We start from the raw sequence: 23,004 nt of genomic DNA, 5'->3' as shown, positions 1-23,004 counted from the left end.
TGAGTTCGCATGACCAGCCTTGATGCTAGTTGCTGTTATATTAGTTAGGCAGCAAAGTCAAGCTAGCATGATTAGCATTAGAATTCAATATCGTTATGATCGAGACAATGTAAAACATTAGCAGTGGTTTCGTCAAGGTAGTGTGATTTGGCAAATGTGCTCGCAGGTTCCCGGAAATGGTAGCTAGTGAGGACATGATGAAGGGGAGTGAATTACTCCTCCTCCTCTTATTACTACTACGAATAATAATAATAGTACTTTTCAGTGTTGTTGTCAAGTCACTAAACCTCGAGCCCGAGTCCAGTCTCAAGTCCCCAGTGTTCAAGTCCGAGTCAAGTCCATGTCATTAAAAAAAAATTTAAGTCGAGTCCGAGAACAAGACTCCAACCGCACCATGTGACGTGGCTGTTTTAGCGCCTTCAACATTAGTTTGTACCTGAACATGACATATGAACAGGTGAATATGCTTTTCTTTATCAGGGAGTGTGAAGCATTCTGTCAGAGATAGTTGGGAGATGGATGTAAGTGCAGAAGGTGTGTTTATTAATACAAGTGAAGAGGGTAAACAATCCAGAACGGCAGGCAAAATCGTAAAATGGCAAAACAGGCAATAGGTTGAGCGAGGCACAAACAGGCTATCGTAGACTCGGCAGAATCAAAGACGAGAAACAGGAAATCAGGGATCAGGAAACCAAATAAGGAAATAAGGCTTGGTAATATGTCAGCAACACAACTCAATACTTCGCAAAGTAAGTGTGTTTTCACTGTTTTTATACAGGCGTGCTGATTGTGCCTTAATCCTGTGCAGGTGCGAGTCGTTTACAGCGTGCACAAGAGTTTGCTTGGTGCACGCGCTGTCCGGAGCGCGCCCGAGATTCTATTTAATGCATGCGCTAAGGCGCGCAGGTGTGACACTCCTGCATAAAATTAGTACAAAAATTAATGTAGATATAAATATCTTATGGCAAATTATTATGGCATGTTGCAAAAAATAAAGAAAAAATCAGAGTCCTCGTCTCCAATTTACGAGTCCAAATGCAGTTAATGCATGAGTCTGAGTCATCAGTGCTCAAGTCCAGGTCAAATCGCGAGTCTTTAAAATTAGGACACGGGTCAGACTCGAGTGCTACAAGCCTGATAATTTTACATGTATGTATATACACGTGTCTAGAGTTTTTATCACGAAGAATAACTAAAGTAAACTGAAATGGAAACAATTTGGAACACTACACCATTTTAGTGGAGTTTATTGTATCACAACAAACCTATATAAATAAAAAAAAACGTATATGTGTATGTTACAATCCTGTTTTCCTGAACAGAAAATCTTAGTGTTTGCCAAAAACAAAGATCAAATCCCATTTGTTGGAAATTAGCAGCGATTTTATGGAATAATCAACCTGGTTTGGTGCCAGAAGATTCCAATTAGGATCTTATTGACTTCTTTAACTCGGCATTAAGTGCTTAATCACTTTTCCTCGCCCTCGTCATGAGTCTACATGTCCCTGTGAAGCTCTCGTAAATAACAAGATAGCATCTTAATTAGATTGCAAATTAATTAGAATATGAATGTGAAGGTCTTGGAGTAGGCAAGCAAAGTGACTGGAATCTCCAGGATCTTCGACGTGATGTCATGGAAGCACGTCTGGAGGTGTGAAGTTGGTGTGTAAAGAGCTTAGAATGCCATTAGTATTATCATACTAATAAGCCTGGGCCCTTTGTTTAGAAATGGTTATGGGATGTTTCGTGCATGCTTATAGTACCAATAGTTACTCTATGCGCAACATGGATACTTGACAGATTTCCCAGAAATAGAATTGTACCATCGAAGGAGTGCTGCTGTAATCGTAAACATGGTTCTGTGGTTATTCAAAGACTGTGGTCTGATTCACAGCATGGTCCTTGAGAGTCTGGTTCCTCTTCATGTCTTTATTTCAGGGATTTTTCATCGCCTCTGTCGCCTCTGCTTTGCTCATTAGGGATCTAAATCTGTGGAGATCCGGATTTCTCTAAAGCTGCTTTGTATTGTGACAGCAATTATTGTTAAACGTGCTACACAGTTAAAATGAATTGAATTGGTCGTGCCTGGCTCGGGCAATATTGGCACACTATGGATTGCACGCGAAATCACCCATTTAACCGCAGTTCAAATGGTTATCTGCTAATAATGAGACGTCTTGCCTGTTTCAACCACAAATCAGATTTGTGGCTGCAAAAAAAAAAAAGTCAATTCTTGAAGGAAATTGCTCGTGAATAAATTTGTTTTCATGCACTGCAAGTGAAAGCAAATCAGCTCGTCATCACCAGAGGTGTTAAAACCACTCTTTCCATCTTTAACCTTCAGAACAGTGCCACTATTGTCCTCTAAAGGTCTTTATGAGGCACCTGAGGAACCAGATGAGTCATAGTGTAGTCGTCAGCCTGCTCTGGACTTGTTGTATCACATTTTCAGTATCTTTTGGACATACAAGTTTTTACCTGAATAAGCCTCAAGGTCAGACAGGAATTTAATGTTTACTGAGAATCCTCCAGAGTTTTTCAGACCCTTCAGGCACGGAACATACCAATGTTGCCCGTGCATTCTGGGGTTTGAGGTAACAAGAAGTTTTCAGGCCTTGTCTGAGATATCTGAGTCAACTTTCTTGACTTTGCCTTGAAATCTTCACCGAGCATCGAAATGTGAAGAAAATATCAAGTTGTACTCGGCTACAATGGTGCTCTTCAATGATGAAACAAGATCGATAAGAGAGATGTGTGTCCAAAAGAATAAACATATTTTATTTACCGTGTGTACAGATGAAGCTGTAAATTCACCGATCACCACTCCACTCCATAACATGATGGTTCAATTTATTTCTGGATCATCCATACCAGGAATAAATCTCAGCTTCACTCAGAAATTCAGTGAATTTTTTTTTTCCAAACCCAAACCCAGATTTAATAACCGTACTTATTCACATGCATGTATATAGCCAAACAATACGTACCATATACAGTGGTGCTTTAAAGTTTGTGAACCCTTTAGAATGTTCTAGATTTCTGCATAAATATGACCTAAAACATCATCAAATTTTCACACAAGTTCTAAAAGTAGATAAAGAGAACCCAGTTAAACAAATGAGACAAAAATATTATACTTGGTCATTTATTTATTGAGGAAAATGATCCAATATTACATATCTGTGAGTGGCAAAAGTATGTGAACCTCTAGGATTAGCAGTTCATTTGAAGGTGAAATTAGAGTCAGGTGTTTTCCATCAATGGGACGACAATCAGGTGTGAGTGGGCACCCTGTTTTATTTAAAGAACAGGGATCTATCAAAGTCTGATCTTCACAAGACATGTTTGTGGAAGTGTATCATGGCACGAACAAAGGAGATTTCTGAGGACCTCAGAAAAAGCGTTGTTGATGCTCATCAGGCTGGAAAAGGTTACAAAACCATCTCTAAAGAGTTTGGATTCCACCAATCCACAGTCAGACAGATTGTGTACAAATGGAGGAAATTCAAGACCATTGTTACCCTCCCCAGGAGTGGTCGACCAACAAAGATCACTCCAAGAGCAAGGCATGGAATAGTCGGCAGGGTCACAAAGGACCCCAGGGTAACTTCTAAGCAACTGAAGGCCTCTCTCACATTGGCTAATGTTAATGTTCATGAGTCCACCATCAGGAGAACATTGAACAACAATGGTGTGCATGGCAGGGTTGCAAGGAGAAAGCCACTGTTTTCCAAAAAGAACATTGCTGCTTGTCTGCAGTTTGCTAAAGATCACGTGGGCAAGCCAGAAGGCTGTTGGAAAAAATGTTTTGTGGACAGATGAGACCAAAATAGAACTTTTTGCTTTAAATGAGAAGTGTTATGTTTGAAGAAAGGAAAACACTGCATTCCAGCATAAGAACCTTATCCCATCTGTGAAACATGGTGGTGGTAGTATTATGGTTTGGGCCTGTTTTGCTGCATCTGGGCCAGGACGGCTTGCCATAATTGATGGAACAATGAATTCAGAATTATACCAGCAAATTGTAAAGGAAAATGTCAGGACATCTGTCCATGAACTGAATCTCAAGAGAAGGTGGGTCATGCAGCAAGACAACGACCCTAAGCACACAAGTTGTTCTACCAAAGAATGGTTAAAGAAGAATAAAGTTAATGTTTTGGAATGGCCAAGTCAAAGTTCTGACCTTAATCCAATGGAAATGTTGTGGAAGGACCTGAAGTGAGCAGTTCATGTGAGGAAACCCACCAACATCCCAGAGTTGAAGCTGTTCTGTATGGAGGAATGGGCTAAAATTCCTCCAAGTCGGTGTGCAGGACTGATCAACAGTTACCGGAAACGTTTAGTTGCAGTTATTGCTGCACAAGGGAGTCACACCAGATACTGAAAGCAAAGGTTCACATACTTTTGCTACTCACAGATATGTAATATTGGATCATTTTCCTCAATAAATAAATGACCAAGTATAATATTTTTGCCTCATTTGTTTAACTGGGTTCTCTTTATCTACTTTTAGGACTTGTGTGAAAATCTGATGATGTTTTAGGTCATATTTATGCAGAAATATAGAAAATTCTAAAGGGTTCACAAACTTTCAGACACCACTGTACTGTTTATGGCCTTTCTTTCTCATTGTTGCTAATTATAATCCTTTATTAGCGTTCATTGTTGCTGTCACTATATAATAATAAGACAAGGAACCTGAATTTTTATGTATTTTACATGGATGTACTGTTTAATGCAGGTCAAATAGCTTCACAAAAATAAAAAAAATAATTATCAAAAAAGGTATGTTGATGTGAGCATAATAACTAGGTATAATAATAATAATAATAATAATAATAATGTGTGGCACAGTGGTGTAGTGGTTAGCACTGTCGCCTCACAGCAAGAAGGTCCGGGTTCGAGCCCCGGGGCTGACGAGGGCCTTTCTGTGCGGAGTTTGCATGTTCTCGCCGTGTCCGCGTGGGTTTCCTCCGGGTGCTCCGGTTTCCCCCACAGTCCAAAGACATGCAGGTTAGGTTAACTGGTGACTCTAAATTGAGCGTAGGTGTGAATGTGAGTGTGAATGGTTGTCTGTGTCTATGTGTCAGCCCTGTGATGACCTGGTGACTTGTCCAGGGTGTACCCCGCCTTTCGCCCGTAGTCAGCTGGGATAGGCTCCAGCTTGCCTGCGACCCTGTAGAACAGGATAAAGCAGCTAGAGATAATGAGATGAGATGAGATAATGGGTGGCACAGTGGTGTAGTGGTTAGCACTGTCACTTCACAGCAAGAAGGTTCTGGGTTCGAGCCCAGCGGCTGACGAGGGCCTTTCTGTGTGGAGTTTGCATGTTCTCCCCGTGTCCGCGTGGGTTTCCTCCGGGTGCTCCGGTTTCCCCCACAGTCCAAAGACATGCAGGTTAGGACAATTGGTGGCTCTAAATTGAGCGTAGGTGTGAATGTGAGTGTGAATGGTTGTCTGTGTATGTGTCAGCCCTGCAATGATCTGGCGACTTGTCCAGGGTGTACCCTGCCTCTAGCCCGTAGTCAGCTGGGATAGGCTCCAGCTTGCCTGCAAACATATACAGGATTAGCAGTTGTGGATAATGGATGGATAATAATAATACATTATTGACAAAATTATTAAAACAGCTAAAAATGGACAAAAGTTTTTTTTTTTTTTTTGCAGGTGCATTAAACACCAGCAGCAGAGCTTTCAAATAATTCCTGAAAGAGTCATGAAGGCAGTGTATATTTTGTACCTCTTAATACCCAGGCTCCGTCATGTTGAACAAGCTTCAGCTTTTTTCAGTCTTTTGTTAACTGACTGTACAAGTTCCAGTAATCAAGCCCCAAGGAAAGAAAATCATGTGCTTTAATGTTATGAAAAGTGATGCATGATTCTAATCTGAGGATGAGGAATGTTTCTCAGGTGAAAGAAAGCTGATGAGTCCCAAAATCCACCCAACAAAAAGAATCTGAACTTCATTTATTCATTTAAGGACATTTCTGTTTGTCCACGTGAGAAACCATGAGAGTCATAATGTTTCAGAGGAATAGTGATCGATCTTGTTTCACAGATTGTGTCGAAAGAAGAGAATGTGACCGAGAATGGATCATTGAAGAATACCTTTACTAAGGAAGGTCTTTTTTTGTGTGTGTGGAACATGGCCACCAAAATAGAAATCAAAATCGAAAACACTCGTCTCACAAGAACGAATTAAGGCCAAAAGTTTGTGGACACCTGATGAACACTGTGGTTAGTATGTGGTTCTTCAAACTGTTCCCACAATATTAGAAAAATGTATTTGCATTCTGTAGGAACGATCTGCTCTAATGCAACACAGATTGAAATTCCTCTTGGTTTTCCTGTCATGTTTGTACAAAACAGTTCCATCCATCAATATCGAGATAAAATCTTGAGGCGTTGCACCTTCAGATGTTCAGACCTGTTCAGGCAAGGAATGTTTCTGCTTTTTCTGAGTGTATAGTAAATCCTGCATTGTTGCACGGCCCCTGGGATAGGGTGGTCAAAATGTATACGCGTAATTATGGCACATACGGTTCTGTGCAAAAGTCTTAGGGACATGTAAAGAGACTAAAAATGGCTGGAAAAAATAATGAAATATTTCAGTATTTTAAAAAATAATATAAACAGTAAGCAGTAAGCCATAATAAATGAAAAAAGTCGATATTTGGTGTGAGACGACCCTTTGCTTTAAAAAAAAAAGTAGTAGTCTGAGGTCCAGTGAGTGCAGTTTTATGTGGAAATGAGCTGTAGGTTTTACTGAGCATCTTACAGAACCAGCCACAGTTCTTCTGGACACTTTAACTGTTACACTCGCTTCTTGATTTTGCACCAAAACCCAGTAGCCTTCGTTATGTTTTCTTTTTTAATCTGAAAAGTGCTCTCTTATGGAATATGCTGCTCAGATACAAACAATTTTTTTTCTGTAACATTTAATGTGGGTGGCACGGTGGTGTAGTGGTTAGCGCTGTCGCCTCACAGCAAGAAGGTCCGGGTTCGAGCCTTGCGGCCGACGAGGGCCTTTCTGTGCGGCGTTTGCATGTTCTCCCCGTGTCCGCACGGGTTTCCTCTGGGTGCTCCGGTTTCCCCCACAGTCCAAAGACATGCAGGTTAGGTTAACTGGTGACTCTAAATTGAGCGTAGGTGTGAATGTGAGTGTGAATGGTTGTCTGTGTCTATGTGTCAGCCCTGTGATGACCTGGCGACTTGTCCAGGGTGTACCCCGCCTTTCGCCCGTAGTCAGCTGGGATAGGCTCCAGCTTGCCTGCGACCCTGTAGAACAGGATAAAGCGGCTAGAGATAATGAGATGAGATGAGATTTAATGTTGTGCTGGAAAAAATATTAACATCTGGAAGTCTAAAATGTTTTTGTACTGACTCGATAATGTAGAAGTCATAAAATAGAAATCTATAGGGTGAATAAGACTTTTGCACAGTACTGTATATTTAATTAAACACTCAATTCCATTCAAATTCCATTCTAACTCGGACATTTTATTTTTTCCTTTTCAGTTCCTGCCTACATTTACAGAGTCTCAGAGGACATCACAGTGAACGAAGGCAGTAACGTCACCCTGAGCTGTCTTGCTAATGGTCGGCCTGATCCGGCCATCACCTGGAGGCTGCTCAATCCATCGGGTGAGTTACGAAGCCAATCAGACGTGACTTAATGAATTAATGGGAGCCAAAAGTTGGTTATTTGCCTATAACAGCATTTCCTGGAAGTGTTTTATTCTGTTTGTACCATAGCAGTTTATCAATTACATGTCTCAAGAAATCAATGATGACATGAATGATGTTTTTTTAAGAAAAAAAATACAAACAAAAAACTACCTAGAAGGGCACTCAGTAGAGCACATACTTCCGACAAGGCACATAATATCAACATCAAAATCAAATCACTTGAAGCTCGGAAAATACTAAACCTGTCCACCAAATGTCATCCAAATTTGTTCACTACTTTTTGAGTTACATTGGGAACAGCCAAAAAAAATCTTGGATTTGCATACATATCTGGATCCACATCCTTATCCAGATTTGCATCAAAATCTAATCAATTGTTCCTTGGCCCATGGTTCACCTTTCCACCAAATTTAATCAAAATCCGTTCACTACTTTTTGAGTTACATTGGGAAGGAACGAGCAAACAAACATGCGAAAAGTTTTAGAAATATCATATTTTTAAAAAATTATTTGCATTTATGACAGAGCAATGGCAGCATAGGTAGTTGTCAAATTATAACCATCATGCTTGATCTATAGTTTTATCTATTCATCAGAGCATGTAGCTCCGCCCACAAAATCACCTCATTTTGCATGTCGCGTCCTTGATTTGTTCTTTTATTTCAGGTTCTAACACGAAAACATTTGTCCCAGACTCAGACAGCTTTTTTTTCCCCCAAAGTGAGCAGATGAATCACATTTGATCCAACTGTAATCAATTATCTCAAAGAGTTTCGAAGACGGAGATCATCACGTACCATCAGATTAATCTTCCCTAGTGCTGTTTCAGAAGAACTGGGGTCCTTTGAAGAGTTTCAGAGTTGAAGGAGATCTATTGCACGCATGCTTGAGAGATCAGGAAGACTGGCAGATAGTCTTTTTTTTCTTTCGCTTTGCTGTTTTTATGAACACTTCTGAACTTTTCATTTTTGTGAAATATTCAGGGTTTAAACATAAGCTGCTGCAGATCTGCAGGACTGTGACAGATTATAGGATCTGTGATGTTATCAGCAGTTGACGGAGCTGCGTTTGATTTATTAATGAACCTGTTGATGTTAATTGACTTGAGACATAGAATTGAACTTAATGACAGATTGAGATCGTTGGACATCAATAAACAGTCATTTTACATGTTATTTAATAAAGATGATGTGTAATTGATATGGTGATTATGGTGAAGCTTTCTGTAAGAAGGTTTATTTAGAATTTATGGATAGAGACACAGGATGTTTTTATGGTTTTGCACTTTGCGGTTACTTGTAACATGACAAGCTTTATTTTATCTCAGACTGATGTTTATAGTGAAGGAACTTGTCTCACTGATGTCCCACAACATTACACCAATCAGCCATAATGTTAACCATAATGACTGGGTCTGAGCATCTCCAAAATGGCACATCTTGCGGGGTGTTCCCAGTGTGCAGTGGTTAGTACTGAACAAAAGTGGTCCAAGGATCTAAAGGACAACCGGTGAACCAGCGACAGGGTCATAGGTGTCGAAGGCTCATTGATTCGCATGGGGCATGAAGGCTGGTCCATATGGTCCAATCCCACAGAAGAGCTATTATAGCACAAACTGCTGAAAAAGTTAATGCTGGCTTAAAGAAAAAGGTGTCAGCATTCATTTTTTCAGCAGTTTGTCCTTCCTTGGACCACTTTTCTTTGGTACTAACTAGGGCTTTGAACCGGTTCAAGGAACAAAAACGAAAACCGGGAACTTTTTCTATTTCACATGGAACAGAAACAAAACCAGAAACTTTATTATTTTTTATGTTCCGGAACAGAAACACTTATTAAAAATAATGGTAACCGGTTAATACTGGTTTTTATTTCATTCCTCAAAGTTTCCGTAGCCTACAGATAAAGTCATTCTTCTCCTGCGCAAGTTTCTATGACCCACTGGGGTTCACTTCCTGTGTGACGTTCGCTGACTGAATGTAGAGAGTGGGAGGGTGGACTACTATCACGTCTCCACATCTTAAATAAGAGGTAAATATTGCAGTCTATCATTATTCAAAAACGTCAATTTCAAACATGATATCAATATGTTTGTCCACGTTAATGAGAGGCTCGCGAACATTAAATGACATTAACCTCTGTTAGCCTATCAATGCATAGGGCCTGACTAGCCTTTGGTAACACACTAAACGAATTATCTTTCATTTTTGGCACTTTTTCTGTTTGTGTAGATGGGAAGACGTACTGAGAATCCAAATCGCCAACATTTGAAATAATAATTGTTTTGAATTATTTCTTGTCTTATTTAGTGAAGGTTGAAATAGAATTAGCCTACATTTGGCTTAAGCTGGATGAGACAGAGACATAATTTTATAGCCATTTGTTAAACAGCTGACAGGGAACGTAATTAACCGTTCCGGGAACGAAATTTTTTTGTTCTAACCGGTTCGGGAACGTCTATTTAATGGTGGAACCCAAAACCGGAAACGTTAAAATTCCGTTTCTGTTTGGAACGAACCAATAGGAAAAAAATTCTGGTTCAAAGCCCTGGTACTAACCACTGCATATCGGGAACACCCCATAAGACCTGCCATTTTGGAGATGCTCAGACCCAGTCATCTGGCCATCACAATTTGGCCCTTGTCAAAGTTGCTCCTTACACTTGGCTATTTTTCCTGCTTCCAACACATCAACTTCAAAAACTGACTGTTCTCTTGCTGTTTAATATATCCCACCCCTTGACAGGTGCCATTGTAATGAGATAATCAATGTTATTCACTTTATCTGTCAGTGTTTTTAATGTTCTGGCTGTTTGGTGTAAATGTAGCTATAAATGGACAAAAATGGCCACAAGTAGTTGTTTATACATGAGTGTGGTATAAAAGGAATACACAGGACTCTGTGAAGTGGTAATTGTTAATTATTTAGGGTTAAAGTGCATATCGCGGGTAAATTCAGGAGCAAGATCAATGTAATTCTCCTATTTTATATTAAACTTTGGTCAAATATCTGTCACGCTGTGCATTTTGTGCAATTTTTTTACCTTGCGCAATACCAGAAAAATTCAGTTGAAATCAAGCCATTTGAGGCGAATTGGTCCGCCTCTGAAAAAACTTGGCATTTGGATTTCCCAGCAAACATTGATTTTTGTGACGTCACGTGCGGGACGCCGCCTTCTGAATCTTACGTCAGCGCTGGTTTGTTTATGAGAAAACAACCTGGTGGTTTTCTGCAAATGTCTTCAATGTTATCACATAATTATTAAAATGATTAACAGATGTATTGTAGGAGGGTGTAGCAACACCAATCTTGATGGGATTAGTACTCATCGTTTCCCAAAAGACCGGACAATGAGAGAGAAATGGGAGCGCTTGGTCTACACAGGCTGTGCACTGAAACCGTGCAAAGCTCGCACAGCCTGCTGGTGCTTCCGCAGGTAACGTCACGAATCTGGCTCCAGACTCTCTTGGGATTTTTCCAGACACGTTTTATTATTTTATCTTTTTCTGCTGTAGACAGATGGCCTTGTGCAAAATTACCCTTCTGGATGAGTGTGTAAAGGGACGTACTTTCATCTCATCTCATCTCATTATCTGTAGCCGCTTTATCCTGTTCTACAGGGTCACAGCGCAAGCTGGAGCCTATCCCAGCTGACTACGGGCGAAAGGCGGGGTACACCCTGGACAAGTCGCCAGGTCATCACAGGGCTGACACATAGACACAGACAACCATTCACACTCACATTCACACCTACGGTCAATTTAGAGTCACCAGTTAACCTAACCTGCATGTCTTTGGACTGTGGGGGAAACCGGAGCACCCGGAGGAAACCCACGCGGACACGGGGAGAACATGCAAACTTCGCACAGAAAGGCCCTCGCCGGCCACGGGGCTCGAACCCGGACCTTCTTGCTGTGGGGCGACAGCACTAACCACTACACCACTGTGCCGCCCATACTTTCATATTTAAAAAAAAAATGAAATTGGTCCAGAATATGCACTTTAACACTGCGTTAAGGTTTATTCCTTATATAAGCTTCAGAGAACATGGAATTTGTTTACGGCGGTGTAATACCTCTGTGTGTGTGTGTGTGTGTGTGTGTGTGTGTGTGTGTGTGTGTGTGGTTTGCGGATCAATGCTCTGTGGGTGTGTGTGTGTGGGAGGACACACGGCTTGTTATTTATTGTCGGGTCACTAAAGGTCACGAGCGGCCTTGACTCTGAATCAGCGCTCGAAAGTTTACAGGCACCAAACAGCCCTCAGGTTAAGGATGATCTAGTGGCCTTTTATGTTCAAGAAATGCAATTTCTTTTCAAAAATGTATGTGTTTGATAAAATGTATATACCGTATATATGAAATAACATGCCCGGCGGTGAACTTTTGGACCCAATTATATAAAACTAAACCAACAATGCAGCCACTTTTGGATGGAGTGAACAAAAAAAACTGACATCATTGACATGTCATTGACAACAAATTGCAAAATGGATGGCATTTTTAAAAAAATCAAATTTAGCAAGCGTGCAGCTGAAATGTTGGCATGATTAGATTAATGGTTGGACAAGAAAAAACAAAGTAATCAGTACAAAAGTTTTGGGGTTTTTTTGTGGCTGTGGATTTATATCTGCCGAGTATATTCAGCTAACATGTCACTTTTTTCCAAAGCAGAATAAGCGATGCTCACTTTGTGATTATTAGTTTAAAACGAAGAAGCTAGCATGATTAGGTTATGTGATACAAATCTAGCACTATGCAACTGTGTGGCTAACACAGAGTATTGTATCACTTAAATTGTGCTAATAACATCAAATGTAGATGTAATTGGAGTGTAATTAGCATCTTCTAAATGACCTGATTAAATTAAATGCATCTTATTTGGATATAATGACCTTCCCAGACCTTCCTTTCAGTTTCCAGAACATTCAGACAAAATAATGGGATTTTTTTTTTCCTCAGGTGAATGTAGAAATGTGTGTAATGATAATGTTCTTTGTCTGTGCCTAGGAGGTGAAAGCAGCAAGGTAGAGTGGTTAAATGGAATCATTTAAGCGCCATTATCCATACTTGTGCACAATCAGACACTCTGTGGCAGTGTTGTAGTTGAGTCACTAAACCTCGAGCCCGAGTCCAGTCTCGAGTCCCCAGTGTTCAAGTCCAAGTCATTAAAAAAATTTCAAGCTGAGTCTGAGAACAAGACTCCAACCATACCATTTGACAGTAGCTGTTTTAGTGCCATTAACATTAGTTTGTTCCTGAACATGCCGTATGAACAGGTGAATGTGCTTCTCTTTGTCAAGGAGTATGAAGTATTCTGTCAGAGATGGTTGGGAGAGGGATGAAAGTGCAGAAGGTGTGTTTATTAATACAAGTAATACAGGTAAACAATCCAGAATGGCAGGCAAAAACATAAAACAGTGAAACAGTGAGTTTCAAAGAGTGAGGTGCAAAGAGACTATCGTAGACTCAGCAGTATCAAAGATGAGAAACAGGAAATGAGGGATCAGGAAACCAAACAAGGAAATAAGGCTTGGTAATGTGTTAGCAGTGCAACCAGTGTTGGGCAGTAGCGTCATTAGTAACTTAACTACATTTCTCAGTAGCTTGGCAGTAACGTTACTATTTCCTGAATTAAATAGCTTTTCAGTAGCTGAACTCTTTTATTGATCAAGTAGCAGTAACAAGCTACTTTTTTATTGGGTATTTCCATGCTAAACACAGCAGAGCAGCTGCCTGCAGTCTAAAAAATATCCCTGCGACACAAGCACTCAGTATTGTATGGGAGAGCGAAACGTGCACACAGCTGTGTACGTCACCAGCGGAAGCAGTCTGTGGCCCTTTCCGAAACTAACTACTTCGCCCTCCTCCTACTCACTTCCACTCGATTGATGCATTATAAGGCTATGGGCAAAGTGAGTGGAAGTGGGTACGGGGAGGACGAAGTAGCTAGTTTAGAAAAGCCCCGACTTCGACATGACGTGGAAGTCCAATCGGATTGTTGTGAGCATATATATATATATATATATATATATATATATATATATATATATATATATATATATACACACACACATCCTCATCTCCAGATGGCAGTAATGTAACAAATCATGCAGAATCATTGAAAAAACTGAATGAAGAAAAGAAGACGAAAGATCTGCATGGTTGAACAGGAATGACACTAGCTTAATTAATGGAAGGATGGCAGAAGGAGATGGAGGAGAGAAATCATGTACCCAGTCGCCTTGGCCATATCTCGAAAAATATGAGCTTGTGCAAGACCACAGACAAAAGTTACTGATTTAGGTGCCTGCTTTGCAACCCCAAGAAGAAGCTTCTTTCAAATGTCCAAGACCTCGAATACAAATTTGAGAATCCAAAGTCCAAAGACATGCAGGTTAGGTTAACTGGTGACTCTAAATTGACCGTAGGTGTGACTATGAGTGTGAATGGTTGTCTGTGTCTATGTGTCAGCCCTGTGATGACCTGGCGACTTGTCCAGGGTGTACCCTGCCTTTCGCCCATAGTCAGCTTGGATAGGCTCCAGCTTGCCTGCGACCCTGTAGAACAGGATAAAGCAGCTAGAGATAATGAGATGAGCTTCCTTTTTATCTATCTATCTATCTATCTATCTATCTATCTATCTATCTATCTATCTATCTATCATTCGTTCGTTCGTTCATTCATTTACTCACACACACATGCATTATGGTTGGGGAGAGAGCTCTCTTCCTCTGCTCTCTCTCTCTCCTTTTATGCTCCATCCCTGTAACAAACAGTGACACACACACACACACACACACACACACACAAATTGACAGCAGGTGGGATGACTTAGCCACTTACCTTCCCCAACCCCGCCCTCCATTCACAGACTGCTGCTTGGCCACGCCCCCTCTGCCACATACCCCCACCGCCCAACTCAGGCCGGGGAGCCATCCGGCCTGAAGCTGACTCCCCCCCCGATGGGACAGGAAGTCCGCCACCACCATCTGCACCCCCGGCCTGTGGATCACCTCGAACTTAAATGGCTGGAGGGCGAGATACCAACGGGTGGTCCGCGCATTGGCATCCTTCATGCGGTGGAGCCACTGGAGGGGTGCGTGGTCTGAACAGAGAGTGAAAGGGTGCCCCAGCAGGTAGTATCGAAGGGCGAGGACCGCCCACTTGATGGCGAGACACTCCTTCTCGATTGTGCTGTACCTGCTTTCACGCATCAAGAGTTTCCGGCTGATGTGCAGCATGGGGCATTCCTCACCCTCCACCTCCTGGGACAAAACGGCCCCCAGCCCTCTGTCCGATGCATCAGTCTGCAAAATAAATGGGAGAGAGAAGTCAGGGGAGTGTAAAAGTGGCCCCCCACACAGTGCAGCTTTTACCTCCAAGAAGGCCTGTTGGCACTGCTCCGTCCACTGGACCGGATCTGGAGCCCCCTTTTTAGTGAGATCGGTTAGCGGGCTGGTGACGTCCGAATAATTAGGTAGAAACCTACGATAATAGCCAGCCAGCCCCAAGAACCATCTCACCTTCTTTTTGGTCTTGGGCCTCGGGCAGACCGCAATTTCTGCGGTCTTGTTAATTTGGGGACGCACCTGCCCATGGCCCAAATGGAACCCCAGATACCCTACTTCCACCCGCCCAATCACACACTTTTTTGGGTTAGCTGTGAGGCCCGCTCGCCTCAGCGACTTTAGGACAGCCCTCAGGTGTTCCAAGTACCATGGCCAATCATTACTGTAGATTACAATGTCATCTAGGTAGGCGGCTACGTAGGCAGCGTGAGGGCGGAGGACCCTGTCCATAAGCCGCTGGAACGTAGCAGGTGCCCCAAACAACCCAAAAAGGAGCGTGACAAATTGGTGTAATCCAAACGGTTTGGAAAAGGCCATTTTTTTCTTGGGATAGAAGAGTCAAGGGGATCCCTTTGTTAGATCCAGTGTCGAATAAAAGCGAGCAGCACCTAACCGATCAAGCAACTCATGAATGCAAGGCATTGGGTATGCATCAATTTTAGACACCATGTTGACCTTTCTACAGTCCACACAGAACCAGACCCACCCATTGGTCTTGGGAACCAGGACCACTGGGCTGCTCCAGTCACTGTGGGACTCCTCAACTATGCCCATTTCGAGCATGGCCTTGAGTTCGTCCTAAACCACCTTTTTCTTGTGTTTGGGCAAGCGGTAAGGGCGGCTACGCACTACCACCCCCGGGGTCGTTTTGATGTGGTGTTCTATGAGGTGGGTACAACCAGGAAGGGGTGAGAACACGTCAGAAAATTCCTTCTGCAACTTTGCTACCTCTGTGAGTTGGGCCGGTGAGACGTGGTCTCCACAAGGAACCGGAGTGGTCCGAGATGTTATCTTTTTTACCTCCGGCCCCAGCTCTGCCTTCTCTGGGACTACCAATGCCAACGCCATGGGGACCCCCTCATTCCAGCATTTTAAAAAGTTGAGGTGGTAGATTTGCCATGCCCCACCCCTATCCATTCGCTTCACCTCATAGTCGACGTACCCGACTCGCCATGTGACCTCAAAGGGCCCTTGCCACTTGGCGACTAATTTAGAACTCAACGTGGGCAATAATAAGAGCACTTTATCTTCCGGCGTGAACTCTCTAAGGCACGTGCCCCTGTCATACAGCCGGCTTTGATGTTTTTGTGCCTGCCGTAAATTCTCCTGGGTTAGGTGCTTGAGGGTGTGGAGTTTTGTGCGTGGGTCAAGAATGTACTGGATTTCATTTTTACTTGGTGAAGGTCCCTCCTCCCAATTTTCCTGTAGCACGTCCAGAATGCCATGCGGCTTACGCCCATATAATAATTCGAAGGGAGAAAACCCCATGGAGGCTTGCGGGACCTCTCGTACTGCGAACAACAGGGGCTTGAGCCACTTATCCCAATTACGCGCATCTTCACTTATGAATTTACGGATTATGTTTTTGAGTGTCTGGTTAAATCGCTCTACTAAGCCATCCGTTTGCGGGTGATAAACACTGGTGCGGATAGACTTGATCCCCAGTAACCCATACAGCTCGTGCAGTGTGCGTGACATAAACAAAGTGCCTTGGTCTGTCAGGATTTCTTTCGGAATCCCGACCCGGGAGATAAAGCAGAAGAGCGCTTCTGCAATACTGTGTGCTGAGATATTGCGGAGAGGCACTGCTTCCGGATATTGCATTGCATAGTCCACTAGAACTAAACTAAAATAATATCCCCGTGCTGACCAATCTAATGGCCCAACGAGATCCATCCCAATTTGCTCAAACGGGGTCTCGGTTAGAGGAAGAGGGAGCAAAGGCTCTTTTGGAGTGGCCGTGGGATTTACTAATTGGCATTCACGGCATGCCGCACACCACCGACGGACATCCCCGCGAATCCCTGGTCAATAGAATCGGGCCATTATTCGGGCTAGTGTTTTATCTTGCCACAAGTGTCCAGCCATGGGATTAAAGTGAGCTGCATGGAACACGAGTTCCCTACAGCTCTTTGGGATTAACAACTGGGTTATTTGTTCCTTGGTTTGAGTGTCCTGCGTCACTCGGTACAATTTATCTTTAATAATGGCAAAATAGGGGAAGGTCGGTGCTGCTCTTGGCTGAAGAGTTTGACCATCGATTACTCTCACTTGGTCAAACGCATGCCGCAGAGTCTCGTCTCGTGACTGCTCTAACGGGAAATCCCCAAGGGAATCCCTGAGAGAGGGAGGAGGAGCGGGCTGCTCCTCACTCTGTCGCGGTGTTGATGTAGATGGCTCTGCGACAGCTTCTCCAGTCAACACCACACCAGAACCTTCCCGCAACCTACTAGTGCAGGACCCACTGCATGTTAAATATTCCATTAGGTTTTTAAATCCCAGCCAATCAGTACCCAAAATCAACGAGTGGGTGAGACGGGAACTAACTGCTGCCTTTATTCTATGCATTTGGCCCCGGAATAGAATTTGGACAGACACTAGAGGGTAATGGTGAACATCCCCATGCACACACAATACTTTCACCACTTGTGCTTCCCCCAATGCCTCACCTTGCACCAAGCATTGGTGAATTGAGGTCTGATTGCAACCGGAATCCACCAAAGTGTGATATGTAGCCCCTTGGATACTCACCGGTATGCGATACATTCCGGCCCGATCGGGGGCGGTTTCTGGCGTGTTGGGCATCCGGATTACAGCACCCACCTCCCTTGCGGAGCTCTGGCCTCGGAGATGCTCTGATTCCCTGCCGTGCAAGCACACCGGCCCAGGCTTTCCGTCTGCACTGGTGTTATGGGTGTCACTCACGTGAGGGGGAGACAACACAGACACAGGAGAGGGAGAGGGGAGGACACCACGGGTGCGATAGGCCGGCTGGGGAGGGGCCAGCCTCCGCCTCCGTGGCAGGGGAACAGGGTGGGGAGGAGGACGAGAGACAAGGGAAGAAAAGAGAGAAGAGAAGCGAGGGGAGACACCTCGTCTGCCTGCCGTCAGAGCCGCCTCCAGATGGTCCTCCGCCAGCTCAATGGCTCGCTCCAGCGATGCCGGGTGATGACACTGGACCCATTCCGCCATTCCTTCCGGAAGTCGAACGACAAACTGCTGCAGTGCCACCAGATCGATGATTCCGTCGGCGTCGCGGTTTTCCGGCAGGCATCCCGGAGTTGCTGGCCGAATGCAAATGGCCGGCCAACTTCCTCCAATGCCAGCGTCCAGAAGCGCTGGCGATGTTGCTCCGGGGAGCGGCCGAGCCGCTGCAAGATGGCTTTTGTCAGGTCAGCATAGACCAGCCGGCTGTCAGCAGGGAGCTGCTGCACTGCGAGCTGCGCCTCGCCAATCAAGAGTGGGAGAAGGCGCGCCACGCACTGCTCCTGCGGCCACCCCCATGCCTCAGCTGCCTGCTCGAAAAGAGCGAGGAACGCTTCCGGATCGTCCTGCGGTCCCATCTTTGTGAGGGTGGCAGCAGCGGTGGTTGACGCCCCTGCTGACTTGAGCCGGTGCCGGAACGCCTGGTGATCTTCCTGCTGGGCCAGCATCAAGGCTCCGAAGCATTGCTCCTGCTCCTTTCGGAGGGCGATCAGTGCTTGATGCTGGTTCTGCTGGGCAGTAGCGAGGGCAAGGATGAGCTCTTCGAATGGCGGGGACTCCATGGGGTGGTTCTCTTCTGTGCTCCCGGGTTTCAGCACCACTGTAACACTTCCTGATGTGGGTGGAGCACAGAAGCACGGCAGGCGAGAGTTGATGTTTATCCAAACTTTATTGAGCTTTTCAGCTTCCTTTTTTATCTATCTATCTATCTATCTATCTATCTATCTATCTATCTATCTATCTATCTATCTATCTATCTATCTATCATTCATTCATTCATTCATTCACTCACTCACACATGCATTGTGGTTGGGGAGAGAGCTCTCTTCCTCTGCTCTCTCTCTCCTTTTATGCTCCATCCCTGTAACAAACAGTGACACACACACACACACACACACAAATTGACAGCAGGTGGGATGACTTAGCCACTTACCTTCCCTGACCCCGCCCTCCATTCACAGACTGCTGCTTGGCCACGTCCCCTCTGCCACAGGTGGCTCTACAGAGTATTGACTTTGGGGGTGAATACCTATGCACACTCCAGATTTCTGGGTTTTTTTCATCTTAATTATTGTTTGTGTCACAATAAAACGACAATTTGCACCTTTAAAATGTTAGGCATGTTGTGTAAATCAAATGGTGCTAACCCCCCAAAAATCAATTTTAATTCCAGCTTGTAATGCAAAAACACAGGACAAACACGAAGGGGGATGAATACGTTTTCAAGACACTGTATAAGAACGATGAAGGAGCAAAGGAAAAATTGAAACAAAGATAACTTACATATCACATTTGTAGTTTTTTAGGATCAGCCCACAGTTTATAAAATCAAAGTAGATTCAATATTCAAAGATTTTTGTCAATTCACTATATATCCAGGACATACAGGAGAATCGAAATGCCGTTTCTTTCTCACCTTACTTGTAAAATCAAATAAAAATATAAAAAATATAGATAATATTGGTAAAAATACACTCTAAAATCAAACAATGTACAAAATAGCAGTAGTGCAAATACAGTACAATAATTGTAATTGAGAAGGTGCTTAGAAGAGCAGCTTATGAAGTGTACATGAACAGTAGTGCAAATGATCAATAGCAGCAGGTACAACAGTAATGCAAATGATTGTGGTGTGATGTGCAAACGGATGAGAGAGAGTTCTTGTGTAAATTAATGTGTTACAGACCAGGGGCAGGGGTTAGGTGGTGGACAGAGTTCAGCATCCTGACAGCCTGGTGGATGAAGCTGTTTAGCAGTCTTGTGGAGCAGGCCTGGAGGCTCTGGTACCTTTTCCCTGAGGGCAGGAGGCTGAAGAGTGAGTGTGAAGGGTGGGAGGTGTCACTAGCAATGCTGATGGCGCTGCGGGTGAGACAGGAGTGGTAGATGTTCATAAGGGAGGGCTGAGGGGTACCAATGATCTTGCTGGCTGTGTTCACTATGCGTTGCAGAGTCTTCCAGCAGAAGGCATTGCAGCCTCCATACCACGCAGTGATGCAGCCATTGAGGACACTCTCAATGGTGCCCCTGTAGAATGAGCGCATGATGGGGGTTGGGACTCGTGCACTCCTCAGTTTGCGGAGGAAGTAGAGGTGATTTTGAGCCTTCTTGGCCAGTGATGCGGTTTTGTTGGACCAGGAGAGGTCCTCAGCATTGTGCACCCCCAGGAATTTGGTGCTGCTCACCCTTTCCACTGCAGCACCATCAATGGGCAGAGGGGGATGCTGTGAGTGACCTCTTCTGAAGTCGACCACAATCTCTTTGGTCTTCCCCACGTTCAGGAAGAGATTGTTGTCTTTGCGCCACTGGACCAGTTGGCTCACCTCATTCCTGTAGTTGGCTTCATCATTTTTAGTGATGAGGCCCACCACAGTCGTGTCATCCGCAAACTTGATGATGTGGTTGGTGCTTTAGGTTGGTACACAGTCATGGGTCAGCAGGGTGAAAAACAGTGGACTGAGCACACACCCTTGTGGGGCCTCTGTGCTCAGCATGATGGTCCTGGAGGTGTTACTGCTGACCCGCATGTTCTGTGGCCTCCCTGTAAGAAAGTCCAGCACCCAGTTACAAAGTGAGGTGTTGAGTCCCAAATGTCTGAGTTTTTGTATTAGCTGCTGGGGAATGATTGTGTTGAATGCTGAACTGTAATCCAAGAACAGTATTCGCATATAGGTGTTCTTTGAGTCCAGGTGAGTGAGGGCTGGGTGTAGAGCAACAGAGATCACGTCCTCTGTGGACCTGTTTGACCTATATGCAAACTGGAATGGGTCATGAGAGGGAGGGAGGATGGACTTGATGTTCTGCATGAGCAGCCACTCAAAGCACTTCATGACTATAAAAGTCAGTGCTACGGGCTGATAGTCATTATAGCTGGATGGGAGGGGCTTCTTTGGCACTGGTATTATGGTTGTGACTTTGAAACACATGGGGACAACAGCTTGGTTCAGGGAGATATTAAAGATGTTAGCGAGGACATCCCTGAGCTCCATGGCACAGTCCTTCAAAACACAACCAGGTATGTTGTGTGGTCCAGCTGCCTTACGTGGATTGATCCTGGAGAGGGTCCTCTCCATGCTGGCTGGAGCCAGACATATGGCCTGCTTGTCTGGGGGAGGAGTGGTCTTCTGTGCTGTGTTTCAAAGCATCCAAAAAAGTCATTGAGGCAGCTTAGCAATGTGTTGTCGCTCTCACAGGTCCATGGTGGGGGTTTTGTAGTTTGTGAGGGTTTGAATGCCACGCCAGAGAGACTGTGCATCTCTGGTGTTGCTGAAGTGTCCAGATATTTTCTTGCTGTACTGACATTTTGCCTCCCTGATGCCGTGGGACAGGTTGGCTCTGGCTGTTGCTAGTCCTGCAGTGTCACCGGCCCTAAAGGCTGTGTCCCAAGACCTCAGGAGCCTGTGAACCTCTCCTGTCAGCCAAGGCTTCTGGTTAGCACGAACAGTGATGGTTTTGCAGTGAGTGACATCAGTGCATTTTGCGATGTATTCTGCAGAGATGCCTACTAGTACGGATTGGCCGTATTTTGTACGGAAAAGTTACATAAATACGATGTTATGGCAAACAGTGTTATTCTGTACAGAATTATTATAAAGTCTTAAAAAATTCCAGTGAGTTGTTTTTAAATGTCCAAGCGACTTTTTCAATCCATGCGTGATTCACGGGCATTTATTTTTATGACAACCACACATGCCGTGTGTGACATGCGCAGATACCGCACATTTGTTCGCACTATTTTTGCTCGGCATCACACACGCATGGTGCTGCTTCTCAATAGTGGAAATGAAACGCTCAGTATCGGGACAAGTGAAGCACAGGTCTCAGGTGTTCCTTCCACGATATACGGTAGAATGGCCGTGCATTACACCCAGTCAAAAGGGCAATGGATACGCGCACTGCAAATTGTGTAGAACTGACATTAACATGATGGTCACGATGACTGCAGGTGGCATGTCAGCTACAAAAAACATGTGGAATATGCTGAAATGGCGAGTCAGACGGAAAGTAAATCTGGGGGTATCCAGCAGTTTTTTATGAAATCTGTGGATGAAAAGACACGGAACGTGACACGTGCTGAATCGGTGATGGTTGACCTATGCTTGGAGTTGAACTTGCCAATTAGTGCCATGAAATGTGAGTTAAACTTATTCAGTTTCTTTTTACATGTATGATTTTTATTCACTGAAATATCAAACACTGGCTGCACTTCTTTAATTCAAAGTCTTTTCAGTGTTGCAAGTACAAATGTACATGTAGTATGATCAAAAACAGAATTTTATGATTAGTGTTGTTGGGATTGTGGCAAAAAAATTGATCATTCCACTGTTTTAAATACAATTATAAATGTCATTTTATTCAATGTCTCTTCTGAAGCATTATGCTGAAGTATTTATATATTGGGACATTAAGATAATGTCGGACTCTCTTTGGCATGAAATAAGAAATTTTTTTTAAATTTTATTAGAATCCGTTAACAGGTAGAACATTTTGCCAAGAAATATAATATAATACTTTTGAGGAATTACATTCAATACTAATGATGGTAGTCAACCGTAATGTCTGCAAACAGGGAACACTATTGTATTTAGAAAAATGTGATATATTGTATGCTCTAGAAATTTGTTGAGTGGAAATTCAATTGAGATGGCTGCTCGTGTTTTGTTTATTCAATTCACACAAAACAGTACTTTTTAATAATTTAAATGTTAAACATATTGGTATATACACCTCTTTATAATGGAAATGCGCATAAATTAATGTTACTGAAA

General features: G+C 43.6%; 1 protein-coding gene across 1 annotated transcript in view; it reads left to right on the top strand.

The window, feature by feature from the left end:
• lsamp (limbic system associated membrane protein) overlaps positions 1-23,004 on the top strand; it is a 550,120-nt gene that overhangs the window by 468,230 nt on the left and 58,886 nt on the right. The window contains exon 3 of the mRNA XM_060943389.1: positions 7,519-7,644. Within this exon, the coding sequence (XP_060799372.1) occupies positions 7,519-7,644 (126 nt within the window). The remainder of the gene's footprint in view (positions 1-7,518; positions 7,645-23,004) is intronic.

This window comes from Neoarius graeffei, chromosome 16 (assembly GCF_027579695.1).
Source record: "Neoarius graeffei isolate fNeoGra1 chromosome 16, fNeoGra1.pri, whole genome shotgun sequence".
Classification (NCBI taxonomy): Eukaryota; Metazoa; Chordata; class Actinopteri; order Siluriformes; family Ariidae; genus Neoarius; species Neoarius graeffei.
This window is presented reverse-complemented; position numbering and strand designations above follow the sequence as displayed.